The sequence below is a fragment of the Branchiostoma belcheri genome, unplaced genomic scaffold (assembly GCF_001625305.1).
Source record: "Branchiostoma belcheri isolate BF01 breed outbred unplaced genomic scaffold, Haploidv18h27 scaffold1, whole genome shotgun sequence".
NCBI classification, from domain to species: Eukaryota; Metazoa; Chordata; class Leptocardii; order Amphioxiformes; family Branchiostomatidae; genus Branchiostoma; species Branchiostoma belcheri.
In genome coordinates this window covers 3291769-3304449 of record NW_017802379.1, presented here as the reverse complement: position 1 = coordinate 3304449, position 12681 = coordinate 3291769, and the positions used below count along the sequence as shown (strand labels likewise).

The 12681-nt window shown below is 41.3% G+C and overlaps 2 protein-coding genes and 1 non-coding gene across 3 annotated transcripts in view; all 3 read left to right on the top strand.

Moving 5' to 3' along the window:
- The window catches only part of LOC109465021 (neurofibromin-like), a 48214-nt gene extending 40702 nt beyond the window's left edge, over window positions 1-7512 (top strand). Inside the window, 8 exon segments of the mRNA XM_019762148.1 lie at window positions 627-767; window positions 1221-1435; window positions 1724-2309; window positions 2551-2651; window positions 2802-2941; window positions 3237-3289; window positions 4252-4350; window positions 4866-7512. Coding sequence (XP_019617707.1) covers window positions 627-767; window positions 1221-1435; window positions 1724-2309; window positions 2551-2651; window positions 2802-2941; window positions 3237-3289; window positions 4252-4350; window positions 4866-5189 — 1659 coding nt within the window. The 3' untranslated portion in view covers window positions 5190-7512.
- An 886-nt stretch (window positions 7513-8398) lies between these two features.
- On the top strand, window positions 8399-8484 carry Trnar-ucu. The gene is given in 2 exon segments: window positions 8399-8436; window positions 8449-8484. It is a non-coding gene; the product is annotated as a tRNA-Arg (tRNA).
- A 2248-nt stretch (window positions 8485-10732) lies between these two features.
- Window positions 10733-12203, top strand: LOC109464445 (melatonin-related receptor-like). Its single transcript, XM_019761468.1, has 2 exons — window positions 10733-10993; window positions 11418-12203. Exons 1-2 carry the CDS (start codon window positions 10733-10735, stop codon window positions 12201-12203), a joined length of 1047 nt encoding a protein of 348 aa, XP_019617027.1.
- The last annotated feature ends 478 nt before the right edge of the window (window positions 12204-12681 follow it).

The following is a 12681-nucleotide window of genomic DNA, read 5'->3' as shown; positions in this document are numbered from 1 at the left end:
ATTGAGATGAGTGATATGCATGATGCAGTACAGAATAGATTAAGTTGTTCCATCTGATCTGTTGTAGTATAATATTGCGTGCTTGATTTGTACCTCTAGGCATTGGAGTCCTACACAGACCTGGTGTTAGTTGAAGCCATTGTCATGTGCCTCACCAGACTACAGCCCTTACTTCCAAAGGTAAGCAAACAATGTTGCCTGCTTCACAGTTTCAGGCTTGGTTTGAAAATACATGTGTACTCACAAAATTGCTCGCAAATACATTCCCTAGGGAACTATGTTTAGTGCTGTAGACATGTTTCTATAGCTCTTGGACCACGCGAATACACAGGCACTATAGCAGAGTGCTAGTCCACTAGTATTACTAGTAGTATGATTTTGACTGTATTACTGTTTGAGTTCGGAGCAGAGAAAGCAGTATGTATATTTTTTGGTATTACATTTGTATTTGATAAGTCTTTGAAATGTCATTTGATCTGGTGTGTTATGCCGAAGGGTCATTATATCGGCGGATATACCGCCAGAGGGTGGATATACAGATACAGATATAGTCGGGTTTTGAACCCCTGACCTCTGGTACACAAGTTCCATGTGTTGTGCTGAACATGTCATTTCTCACCCACCAGGAATCGGTGTTCCATAAGCTCCTGTTCTGGGTGGCCATCGCCGTGCTCCAGCTGGATGAGATCCCCCTGTACTCAGCAGGGCTGGGGCTGCTGGAACAGAACCTCCACACCTTAGACAGCCAGGGACACTTCGACAAAAGGGTAAGGAAAACAACTTCCCCATACAGAGTGCTGTCAACCATTATCAAAGACTATTTGTTGAGACCACATTTTCAGAGTAATGAGACCAACAGAGTACTTTTCCTGTATTGGTGTGAATGAATGATTCTGTCATTAGATACTGGACGTCAGAAAACAAGAATTCTTGAGATTTTTTTCTACTTGGTACATGACATACATGCATCGTGTAGAAAATGCACTCCAGGACTAATCTTTAACAGTGTTGTTTGCAGCATGTGTCAGTTTTTAGCTTACTGAATGAGTTTTTTTGTTGTTTCTGTGTTGCTGTGATTTCCAACATACACAATGCAGGGTTGCTATACATCCTTAGTGCAGCTATTTTTTGTCAGTTTGAGACTGGAATGTAGCATGGGTAAGGGTGTGAAGTCTGCCATCTCTGATTGTCTTGTCGCTCGTGTCTCCACTCCCCTACAGAGCCCAGAACAGGTCCTGATGGAGACCAGAGAGCCCATGGAGTGGCACTTCAAGCAGATGGACCACTCGGTCGGACTCAGCTTCAAGTCCAACTTCAACTTCGCGGTGGTCGGCCACCTCCTGAAGGGCTTCCGCCATCCCAACCCTGCCACGTTCTCCCGCACCATCCGACTTCTCATGCTGATGTTACAGCTCATCAGCAAGTACAAAAACTGGTGAGCTACTGGGAAGATAACATATGAACAAAGGGCAAGATTATAGAAGGCTTTTTGCAGAAAATGCATTTTTTTTCAGATGTTTCCAAGAGAGAGAGTACTATTGATGAGTAAAGTAGTATTGATAACTGGAAGAGCTGCTAGAAGCTTGATTTATTTAACCTAAAGTGACCCTGTCACTGAATAAGATGTAAATCTGTACATGTATATCACATTTTCGTATTGCATCAGTTGTCATGATTCATTCCTTTGAGCTTTGCTATAATCTTACTGTTAAACACATTCCAGCGACAAGTTTGAAGTCAGCAAGGAGAGCGTTCCGTACCTTGCCGCCCTGATCTCAGTGTCTGACGAAGTGCGAAGCCGCTGCGTCCTAAAACACCGGAGTAGCCAGCTCCTTGCCGAGGCAACCTCCCAAGAGCCCATCGTCATGGAAACAAGCCCCACCCATTCCGCGTCTGGACAGAAGGACTCCTCCAAGAGAAGTAGCCGAGATCGGGGGACACCAAAGAGTCAGAAGAGCCTGGACATTCACATAGGCCACCACACCCCACCCATGCCCTCCCACACTAAAGCTCACAAGTCACTAAGCACGGACGCCGGTCTGGCTACAAAGAGACAGAAAAGCTTCGAACTTGTCGGACAGAAGTCGCCACGGTTGCCCGAGGCTAGCGGCGGCGGGTCCCCAAAACACGAGGCAAGCGGAGGCGACGTGGAGCAGAGCTCGCCGCCAAAGGTGAGGCGCGTAGCGGAACAGGCGGAAGTGGCGGCCAGGGGAGGCAGCAGGAAACCCTCGCTGTCAGAAAACAACCTGTTGTTGGATGAGGAGGTGCTAACAGACCAACAGACACAGGCACTGCTGCTCACTGTGCTAGTAAGTACTTTCCATCTTGTACACCACATTTTGTCAACATTACGTAAGCTAAGATTCTATCAAACCTTTTCTTTGCATTCCATTGGCATCAAAATTTTGAGTTTATATATGTACATGTATGAGAACTTGCAATTCAGCTTATAAGCAACAAAGAGTTTGGAACGAATACTAAACAAACAGTCAAAACAGTCTACCATGTTTCACAACAAACTGACAAAACAATGTCCGTTTCCATTTCCAGGCAACGTTGGTGAAATACACCAATGATGAGTCTGAAGAGAGAATCCTGTATGAATACCTAGCGGAAGCCAGTGTGGTATTCCCCAAGGTGTTTCCTATTGTGTAAGTACTAGTATGCTTTCCTTAGCTGACCATTTTTGTAAGGAGCCAATAGTATGCTTTTCGATATTTTATCAGGGTATGCAAGTTTTGTTTCCTTCTTTCTGTGAAGAAATAACATTTCCCAAACTTTTTCTGTCCCCCTGACCACAGACATAGTCTACTTGATGCCAAAATCAACACAATGCTGTCCCTGTGCCAAGACCAAGTCATCCTCAATGCTGTACAGAGTATTGTACAGAACGTCATCTCCCACGAAGATGCCAGCCAACATGGGCCCTCCTACCTACAAAGTACGTCTTGTCTTAGTCTTGGGCAGGTCTTAATGGTGGTGTGGTTTTTGTGGTGACTTCACACCTGCAAACAGTTGATATGACGTTCATTGTTTCAACTGTAGACTTAATGTCATTATAATCTATTGATTGTCAATATGCCTTTAACTTAAAGCATCAGGAACCTAAAAAAATTTAGAGTATTGTAGTTTTTATTTCAGAATCTGTGAATTACACTCTTAGGTTTTGTGGCAGTGCTGACTGTGTGTTTTTATAACTTATTATAACTATAAATCACACTACGTGTATTTCACAGCTTTTGGCTTTGGTGGCTTGTGGAGATTTGCAGGGCCATTCTCCAAAACAAAGGTATGTATGACAAATGATACACCTTTAAATAGCAATTGTTAAGCACCTATAATACAGTTAATGTTAGCTAAATAGTGATGACTAGTGTTTGTCTGTGTTAATTCGCTTTAATGGGTGGGAAATCCCAAAACTAGGTACAAGTTTGGATCAAAAATTGATTTCAGGTAGCACTTTTTTTCTCTCCTTCTATTTTTTGTGGACTTGGACTTTTTCCCTTAAATTTTAGCCTTCTGTTATTCCTAATTTTTCTGTCACTGTGTTCTCCATAGTTTATGACATACCATCTGTCCATGCGACAAATTTGGAAACTTTGCTTTATGAACGTTATAATGCATATTGAATCAATATACTAAATTGCAGCAATACCCCTATGATAATTTGCATTTATCGTCACTTCTAATAGCATTTGCCTCCAATCTAGGCTGATATCAAACCACTGTAAACCAGTAAATAAGCAAGGAATAAGGAGATGATTAGTGCACTGTTCAAGTAACACATAACATGCTACAGAATGAATTCTACCAGCAATTCTGATAATAAAAATTTCATGCTTCATTCATTATATCACTAGTGATACTGCTGTCTGTTTGTGGTACTTTTGATTGTATGCTACATAATGCACCATTTATACAATACCATATTCTGACTCATGTCCTAATGCAGCATACATAATTAATCGTTCTCTCACAGACCCTTGTGCAATATGACACTAGACTCTCTCTATTCATCTAACCATATGATAGTGATTTATCTTAAAGTTGCAGTTCAGATGCTGTTGTAAATGATGTTATAGAGAAATTGTTATTGCCAAAGTGTATTACTACTAGTATAAAGCATCCATGTTGGTGTGTATATAACTTCCAATGCTGACAGTTGTAGAAGTGACTAGGACATAACAGGGTGACGTAAGCAGGTGTACCACGGTTTCCCCATTGACTACGTCAGACATGTGCCCCATGCAGGTAGGCACCCCCGGCCCCGAGCAGCGATCGGCCGTTGCGCGTTGTTTCTCCATGTCAGTTCAGTCCCTTTGGAAATGGACCGTGGATGAGAAGAAAAAGGTAGACAGTGATGGTAGACCCCTGCAGCCAAAATAAACTGTTAAAAAAAAAGAGAGAGAATGCTTCTTAAAACTGTAAGGAAAAGGGAGTAAAGGTGCTTCAGTCTTCAACCCTTCCCTTTTACTTCTCCAAAATGGGCATTTGATTCTAAAGGTGAAATAAATTAAACTACACCTCTGAAAATAAAGCAAGCAGGAAAAGCTTTCTAATATGTTGATTTGATAAATGATTCGGACTTGTGTCTAGCAGAGATGCACCTCATTTTAAGCTCCAAACGTGAATGAATCATGTGCCCATTTTAGACATCTTCCCTCCTCATTCCACTATTTTTTCATAAAGACTTTGTGTTATATTTCTCTTGCATTAGAAAAAAGGCTTCAGAAAGGCTACAAGAAGTACTGTTGGCAACCCCTGGACGATCCAGCTGGAAAACTCAGCCATGGTTGGAAAAAAAAGCCATGTTACGTACAGCGTTTATCTTCTAATGTAACTTTCCTGTGTTGTGTTTTGCTCAGAATCCACAGAGTAAGGAGAACGCAGAGCTGTTAGTGACGTGGCTAGAAGCGCTCCTGGAGTCGTTAGACATCCCCATTGAAGAGGACGACCACCTGGTGTCCTACCCGAGCCAGCTCTCCATCACCGCCAGCAATAACCTGTCCAGTTCCATGTCATCTCTCTCCGTCTCTTCTCTACAATCCCCAACGGAAAAGGAGCCGTTGGAACTCTCGCAGTCTGTCGGGCACGGCGGGCGCACCAGGCACGGCTCGGCCAGCCTGGTCACCAAGCAAAGAAGCGTAGGCAGTATAAAGCACAGTAGCAAACACAAGACGGGAAGATGACAGCGCGATGGCGCGCCCTACAGTCTCCAGTAAACCAAGGACAACCAGAGGACCCCATGCAAGGGACTTACCCATCCACGTTTGACCTCACTTCTTTGCTTTGGATACCATAGGGGAGGAAAGAAAAAAAGGCTGGCAAAGCTTGTATTTTCAGGAGAATATTTGTTAGGAGAAAACTGAAATACGTACCTTTTCAAGTTTTTTTCAGTCTTTGTAGGATCGCCAAAACATGTTTCTACAAAAGCAGCCTTACTCTTTACAATGAGTGGAATTATACCATAATGGTGTTATTCCCAGTCTTTTAAGAGAGTCTTTACTTAGACATATGGGTAAACAAAAGTATGACCGTGTAAAATTCAAATGAACAACAACTGTATCTAAAAAGAAAGCTAATTCCAAGGCCAGGAATTGAGGTCTTCCCTGCTCTTTTAAAGACTTCAGTAGTTACAGTCAAAAAGGACTCTTACAGTCGATGAAAGAGGATGACACATGTATAACTATGTCCTCTACATTGAACTTTGTTTCCATTATATAGGGCATGTGCCATCCCTCAACAGCTAGTAAATTCCTTGTTCTTGCATTTGCTTTACAGGATTCTTTATGAAGATATTTAAGGATTATAGGGTGGACCAGAAATGTATAATATGTCTTCTATGTCTGGCTCGTTTATGAAGAAAATGTCACGATAAATCTAAACAATCAATTTCGACCAAATTCAATATGCTCTAATTTGAGTGTTTTAATTTTATTTTAAAGTTTGGAAGTGACGTTCTGATGAGAAATCATGAAGGCTATCATTTATTTTGCTGAGAATTGTTATTCAAAAGAGCAACTGGTTAATAAGATGTCTCTAATAGGACCACAGATATTTCCTGAAAAGCACAAAATAATAATAATGACCACAGGCATTTCCAGTTTTCTAGGTTTAAAAGAAGTACTGAATTTTAAACATGTTGCGCTTATTTCTCGTGGAAATCGCTAGTGTTTTTAAAAAGTGCACAATGTGTGTTGATGAGGTTTGATGAAGTGAATAATGATGAAGAAAAAAAACTGTACAGACCCAACAAATGTGACGTGGAAACATGCACGTACATGTATAGTGGTGAACAGTACATATATATGGAGGGGAAAAGAAGTTATTGTACAAAGCTGACCTTGAACATGTAAAGTTTACCATGATGATGATGACGCTACAGAAAGAAAGTGCATCCCCTCAGTTGTACAGACTGTGTTGTATGTATGTTGTAAAAAGTGCTTAAATGTAGTTAAGTCTATGTGATTGTAAGTAGTACACTGTGTTCCACTTGACTCCCTTTTTCTCGGCTGCTCCCTGCTGTCATTTTATTTCTTGGTGTTACAGTATCCCAAGAATGGTCTCAGTAGCCCCAAAGTTGGATAATCACCCATACCTGAAAGTTTAAAACTTAAATACCAAGTCCCTAAAACATTTTATTGATTGCAATTTGACATTGTACCTCAATCAAAACGAATCAATGTATTGCAGGAATGACCTAATCATATTTTTATATCATACATCAGAAATGGTACTGAAAAAAAGATCACATTTAGAGAAAGAAAAAAAGCTGTTATGTGTATAATGTAAGAGATAATCTCTTTCATAGCACATTTTAAAGAATAAACTTTAGAATTACAATGTTTACCATCATTATAAGCAATGTTTTAAATCGAATTGTGGTAATTTCGAACTATTGGGGGCATCCAGCATAGAAAAAAAAGTAAAATATTGTATGATAAAATTTGTGTATATTCTCTTGGATACTCTAAAAGTAAAAGACAAAGCTCTTGTCCATATTCATGAATATTTATGATTTAATCAAATACTGTACCCTGGACAAGAAGCCCTATACAGTATCAAAGAGATGTAATTAGTAAAGTATTTAAAGAAATTAACAGTTCCATATTGAATTTGGACCAGTCCTTTTATTGTTGCAATAATTAACATGTCATCGACAGATTGAAGGGTTTCTAAAAACAAAGTTCAGCCCTTTAACTTTCACCACTGTTTACATTTTACGCCTTGGTGCGTTCTCTAAAACTGTTACTGACTTTTGGTAGTAGAAGACAAGTTGAAGCAGGGACAAAGCCGCTAGAAAGGGTGTCATTTGCCCCATAGATGTTGCAGTCGTGAACATGACAGTAAATAGCAGAATCCTTGCTTTTCGCTATTTTCTTCATGCGTTTGACAACAGCATGATGTAAGACAGGAGACGACCGATCGCTGTACAATTTATGAGGAAATATTTGAGTCAACGAAAAAACGACGTCGCTGATGAATAAAACATTACTATGGAATTCACAAAAAGTTTGTTTCTTTTTCATTACGTATTGCTTTTATGGATTTGGACGGTTTTGTAATAGAGTTACAGAAAGGGCAAGTTTGAATGTTCACAGTTTGTATAATTTTCATTACACTCACAAAGTAACATTAAGCATTTTGCACGTGTCGTAGTTGTTTTGATGCAGGTCTTAGTCACGAGTAGAATTTTAATTCTAGGGTGAACAGGTTGTAACTTTGATGTTCGCCGCCAGGAGGTTTTGTGGTCCAGGAGATGACGCATAACTTGGCGGAAATGAGTCATCATAGTCTGTAATCTTTCCTTTAGTTACAGTTATTCCAAGGACATTATGATAAAGATAATATAGTTAATTCCCTTTTTTTAAACCATTTTAAAACCTCCTTGCTCATTACTTGTCCTTAAACGTGTGTTGTCAAAATGCTATTTAAAGTTGCCAAAGTTGTTCTTACCATCCTTGGTGATATGTGGGGAATTCTACACACATCTCCAGGCCTAGGCGTGTCCAAGTCAAATACTAGTAGCCTATAGCTATACTACTGTTTTTTAGGTCTTTGGATTTATCATTAGATTTTATCCCGGTATGAAGTCTGGAATTTGAGACATGTTAGCCTCAATAGCAGGTCCCTTGGGACACTTTGTAGTACACTATATTTGCTCATCACGATATGCTGTTGGCAGAACTCCTAGTATTCTGTTCTGTTGAAAAAAAGTTCCATAATCATGAACAAACAGTAGTGTTGACATACCCCGTGGGGCCTGTGTACAGGCTACAGGCGTGCAACAAACAGAAATTGGGTCAGCCAGCGGAAACAACAAAAGCGGGCGATTTCATTGTGTCGCGGGGGCCGGTGGGGATTCATACCCCGTCTATTCACCCCCGCAAACAACGCGGGCCACGTGGCGCAATGGACTAGCGCACCGGACTTCTAGTGGGTACAGCTATTCGGAGGTTGTGGGTTCGAGTCCCACCGTGGTCGTCGGGGTTATTTTTGGAAGCGGCAAGTTTGTTTTTAGTAGTCAACGCGTACGTAGCGCAACAGGCAAAATTTCGCAACCCGGAAGTATTTTTTTTAAAACAGCAATTGGTATGCATTCAGAAAACAGCAATAATCTAAAAGGCTTGAGTAGGATCGTACAATTCAGGCTAAGAAGTATTTACGTGCTGTGTTAAACTACAATGTTTCTACGTACTTTGACCCTGTATAAAGCCAGGGCAATATTATAAACCGGCCGAACGAGCCGAATGGGTAAAATGGTAATCTCCAAGCAGATACGGCGGGGGTGGGGCGCTATCGAAAGATCTCAAATACGTGACCTACGGGAATACGGACTAACAGCTATAGCCGCCGGATCTACTTTTGAGAGATGATTTGACGGACATCGACTTTACAACAAACTTCTTACGATTTTCGAACATAGAATTCATAGTATAAAAAACATGAATACTAAACGTCTTTGGATAAATATGTATGGATGGTACATGGATCTATCTATGATATATAATGATAAATACAATGGTACATGTACTAGTTTCTAGACTACTGTATACTATATATGATACATTCTGGAATGTACATCGGGCTAGTTTTGTTAGGCTTGACTTCTTGTGTTGAAAAATGATAGTAACTGTTGAAAACAGATTGATTTATTTTATTAGTATAATAAGGATATTTCAAATTTTTGCATAAAAAGTTACATAATGCAGTGGAAGACGAATATATCCTCTCACTATATCTAATATATCTCATGAAAAATAATAAGAAAATAGTAAAGATAACAAAAAGATATCAAAAATAATAAGACAAAAATATTAAAGACAAAATAAAATTTAGTAATAAAAAAAGTCCCAGATCTTAGATCAAGTAGATCTTGCTTTCTCATAACAACACGCAGCCACGTGACGTTATCCTGCGCAAGGCCTCGGTCATACCTTATGACGCAGCAGTTTTCTTGTGGGGCTTCATTGTCTGTAGTGCTACATGTATATATGACCCGCGATAGTCCTCATCAATGTACAGCACATCAATGCAATCTCAAGTTGGCAATTCGTCGCCAGACCTCTCATGAAACGGGCCGTCTCCAAGGACCCTCCTTCGACTACATGTAAGTAGACGATCACGTTGGTTTTCTTGGCAGGTAAGGGGGATTATGTCCCGTCCTCCTCTTCTTCTTAAGGTGTTAATATTGGGTGTAAAAGCAATGGAGGCCATATTCGGTGTGTGCATAGAACGTTTGCGCCATGGCTAATGCTGTGTTCTATTACTGTTGTGTATTTCTAACATGTATTTTCGTAGCGGTGTTGTCGGCTACGGCTGCATTAAGGCCACTTCTTTGTGCTAGAGCTCCCTTTGATTATTTTCCCCCCTCAACCTAGGCATTAAGAATCATGCCCGTAGTGACCACCTGTCAACTATGACCATTTTCTTCAAGTCGCTTCAAGGATCAGTGTTGACGGGTTTAACTATTTTCGTATGTCAGACCGACAGACGTGTCTTATAGTTCACACTGTAAATTTCAATGACTGCATGTCATCCTAGAAAGCACGTCTCAAAAACACCGCAATCAAGATACTTTTCCCAAGGGCAGCGTCTTCTTATTTGTACGTACGCACACTTCAGTAGAAGAAATTCGTCCGAGCTCACCGAAAGTGCTGCGTCACAATACACGCCTGAATACCTCAGAAAATTTGACTTTCTTTTACGATATCCGATTGCCATGTAATCTCTCATTAATCATGCAAAGACGACAATCCTTCGCTGAATCTGTAGCACACAGGTAAGTTTCAAGATGGTTTCTCTTCTTCAGAAAACTGTTTTGAAAGAGGATGATATAGCTCACCCACGGTGGGATCTATGTCTGGGTACAAATCTCCAACAAAAATGTAGTTTTATTTGTATTGATGCTTACAGTTTAATATGAACTGTTCAATATGGATACATGTATACTGGTAGTAAATGTGCGTGCACATATATTAGACTCTGTTTTCATGTTCAAACGCGAAAACGTCATCGCACAGGTTATCGCATCTGTGTTATGCACTGATTCTTAATCTGTTAATGGCATGACGTTACGTTTCTTCCACAGGTATCTGTGACCACTATACTTGATTGTAAACCAACAGTGACTGTGTCTCATACGTCGCCAATTATAATTGCAAACGTGGGAGAGGAAGAAAAACTGTATTAGTCCATCGAAAACATTTCTTGATTTCAGGAAGTTTCCGTAATGGAAAACTCAGTAACGTCCACCCCATGTCCTTTGGAGAGAAATCAGTTGACCTCTCCAGCCAAGGTCACTCTGGTCGCCATCTTAGCCGTGTTAGCTCTCGTGGGGGCTGTCGGAAACACCCTCACCATCCACATCACCCTGGCCAACCGGAAACGGAAACGGAGCGTCGACGCGTTCATGATCAACCTTGCCGCTGCCGACGTGCTGATAGCTTCTGTGATGAACACCTGTCAGATTGTGGGAGTCATGGCACCACAGGTAAACCCTTGTCCAGTACTATATCATATATCATATAACTGTAATATACATTCGCATACACATTACACAACGGCATGCTGTAGTACTTATACTAAATGGTCTCCTTAAATTAACGTGCTAAGTACGATACGAATATTTTTATAAAATTTCTAGGTAACGTTAACGTTACATGAAATTGCTGAGTACACGTACGTCTATTGGGTAGATAAATCATCTTTCGCCACAGCTTTTCTCACGCGAACGTCTCGGTAATTCTCAGATTTGTATCAAAAAGATAGATAGCACATTTATCTGCGATGAAAAAAAGCTTGGTTTCTTCCTACTGTATATTTCTTCTTGTCTGATTCAGTGTGTATTTGTTAAGTAAAGTAATACTCAACTTTTCATCTTAAAAGAAATTGAGGACTTATTCCTGGTTTTACAGGTGCTTGTTACACACCCACTGATCTGTGAGGTGATTGGTAGCATCTGTGTTACCGGTTGTGTGGTTTCCCTCGCCACCGCCGCTGCCATCAGCCTGAACCGGTACCTGTACATCGCCAAACGGGCCTGGCACGACGCCATCTTTGACAACAAGTGGTCGGCCGCCATTTTAGCCTCGTTCTGGATCCTGGGCGTCCTGTACAACCTGCCGATGTGGCTAGGCTGGGGTAACCATGGTTACGACTACAAGACGATGAACTGTATGTACGACCGCGCCGCCCACTACCATTTCACCCTGCTGTTCGTCCTTGGCGGCCATGTTTTTCCCGCCATCACAGTTGTCGTTTGCAACGGTCTCCTCGTGCGCCACATCCGGGCAACCAAGCGAGCGCTTGCCGAGCACCTGCCGAAGGCGATGATACGAGCCGACGACGTCCGAGTCATGAAGACCCTGGGGATCGTGTGTACTTCGTTCGTGCTCGGGTGGCTGCAGTACAGCGTCGTGGTGCTGGCGGACTACCGGGACCAGTGGTCGCAGGCCGTCCACTGTACGTCGTTCGTCCTGGCCCACTCTAGCAGCACGCTGAACTGTCTGCTGTATCTCGTGACCAATAAGGAGATGCGACAAAAATATCTGGCCGTCTTTTGGAAGAAAATAAAAGACAGCACTAATGATCTACGTCACAGCTCTGTCATGGATGTCAACGGCAAGCGTCGAGCTTCTGCCGAGCATCCGGAGAAGGCAATAGCTCTGAGAGGCTTTAACAATTTGGACTGGGACGCCTAATAAAATTGGAAGGGGACACATTCAATCAATCAATCAATCAAATGGTTTATTATTCAATCGACATTGCAGCACTACTTGCATGTAGGCTGAATTGTGCCCATTGTTACACATGTAAGTCTCATCAGATGCATCAGATTGAAAAAAGTTGCTAAAATATTTACACATATCATAAAATCCACTACAATAAAACCATCGGTATTAGCTTTAATAGAGTAATCGCGACGTGAAATATAAAAAGTACAGGTGCAAATACGTAGGGAAGAGAAAATGTCTAGTACGTCGTGTACCGAGTATAGGTGTGTGAAATGTTGTTCATTACATAGCTCTGGTGTGTGTGTTAGTATGAAATCTCAATGTATAACGTTAGCCATACCAGGAGTCCTACATAGATGAGACTACTTCGTATTAGAAATGAAGGAGGCCATCTTGCTTTGGCACACCAGCCATCACTCAGCAATGACGGCGGGCGGTATAGACT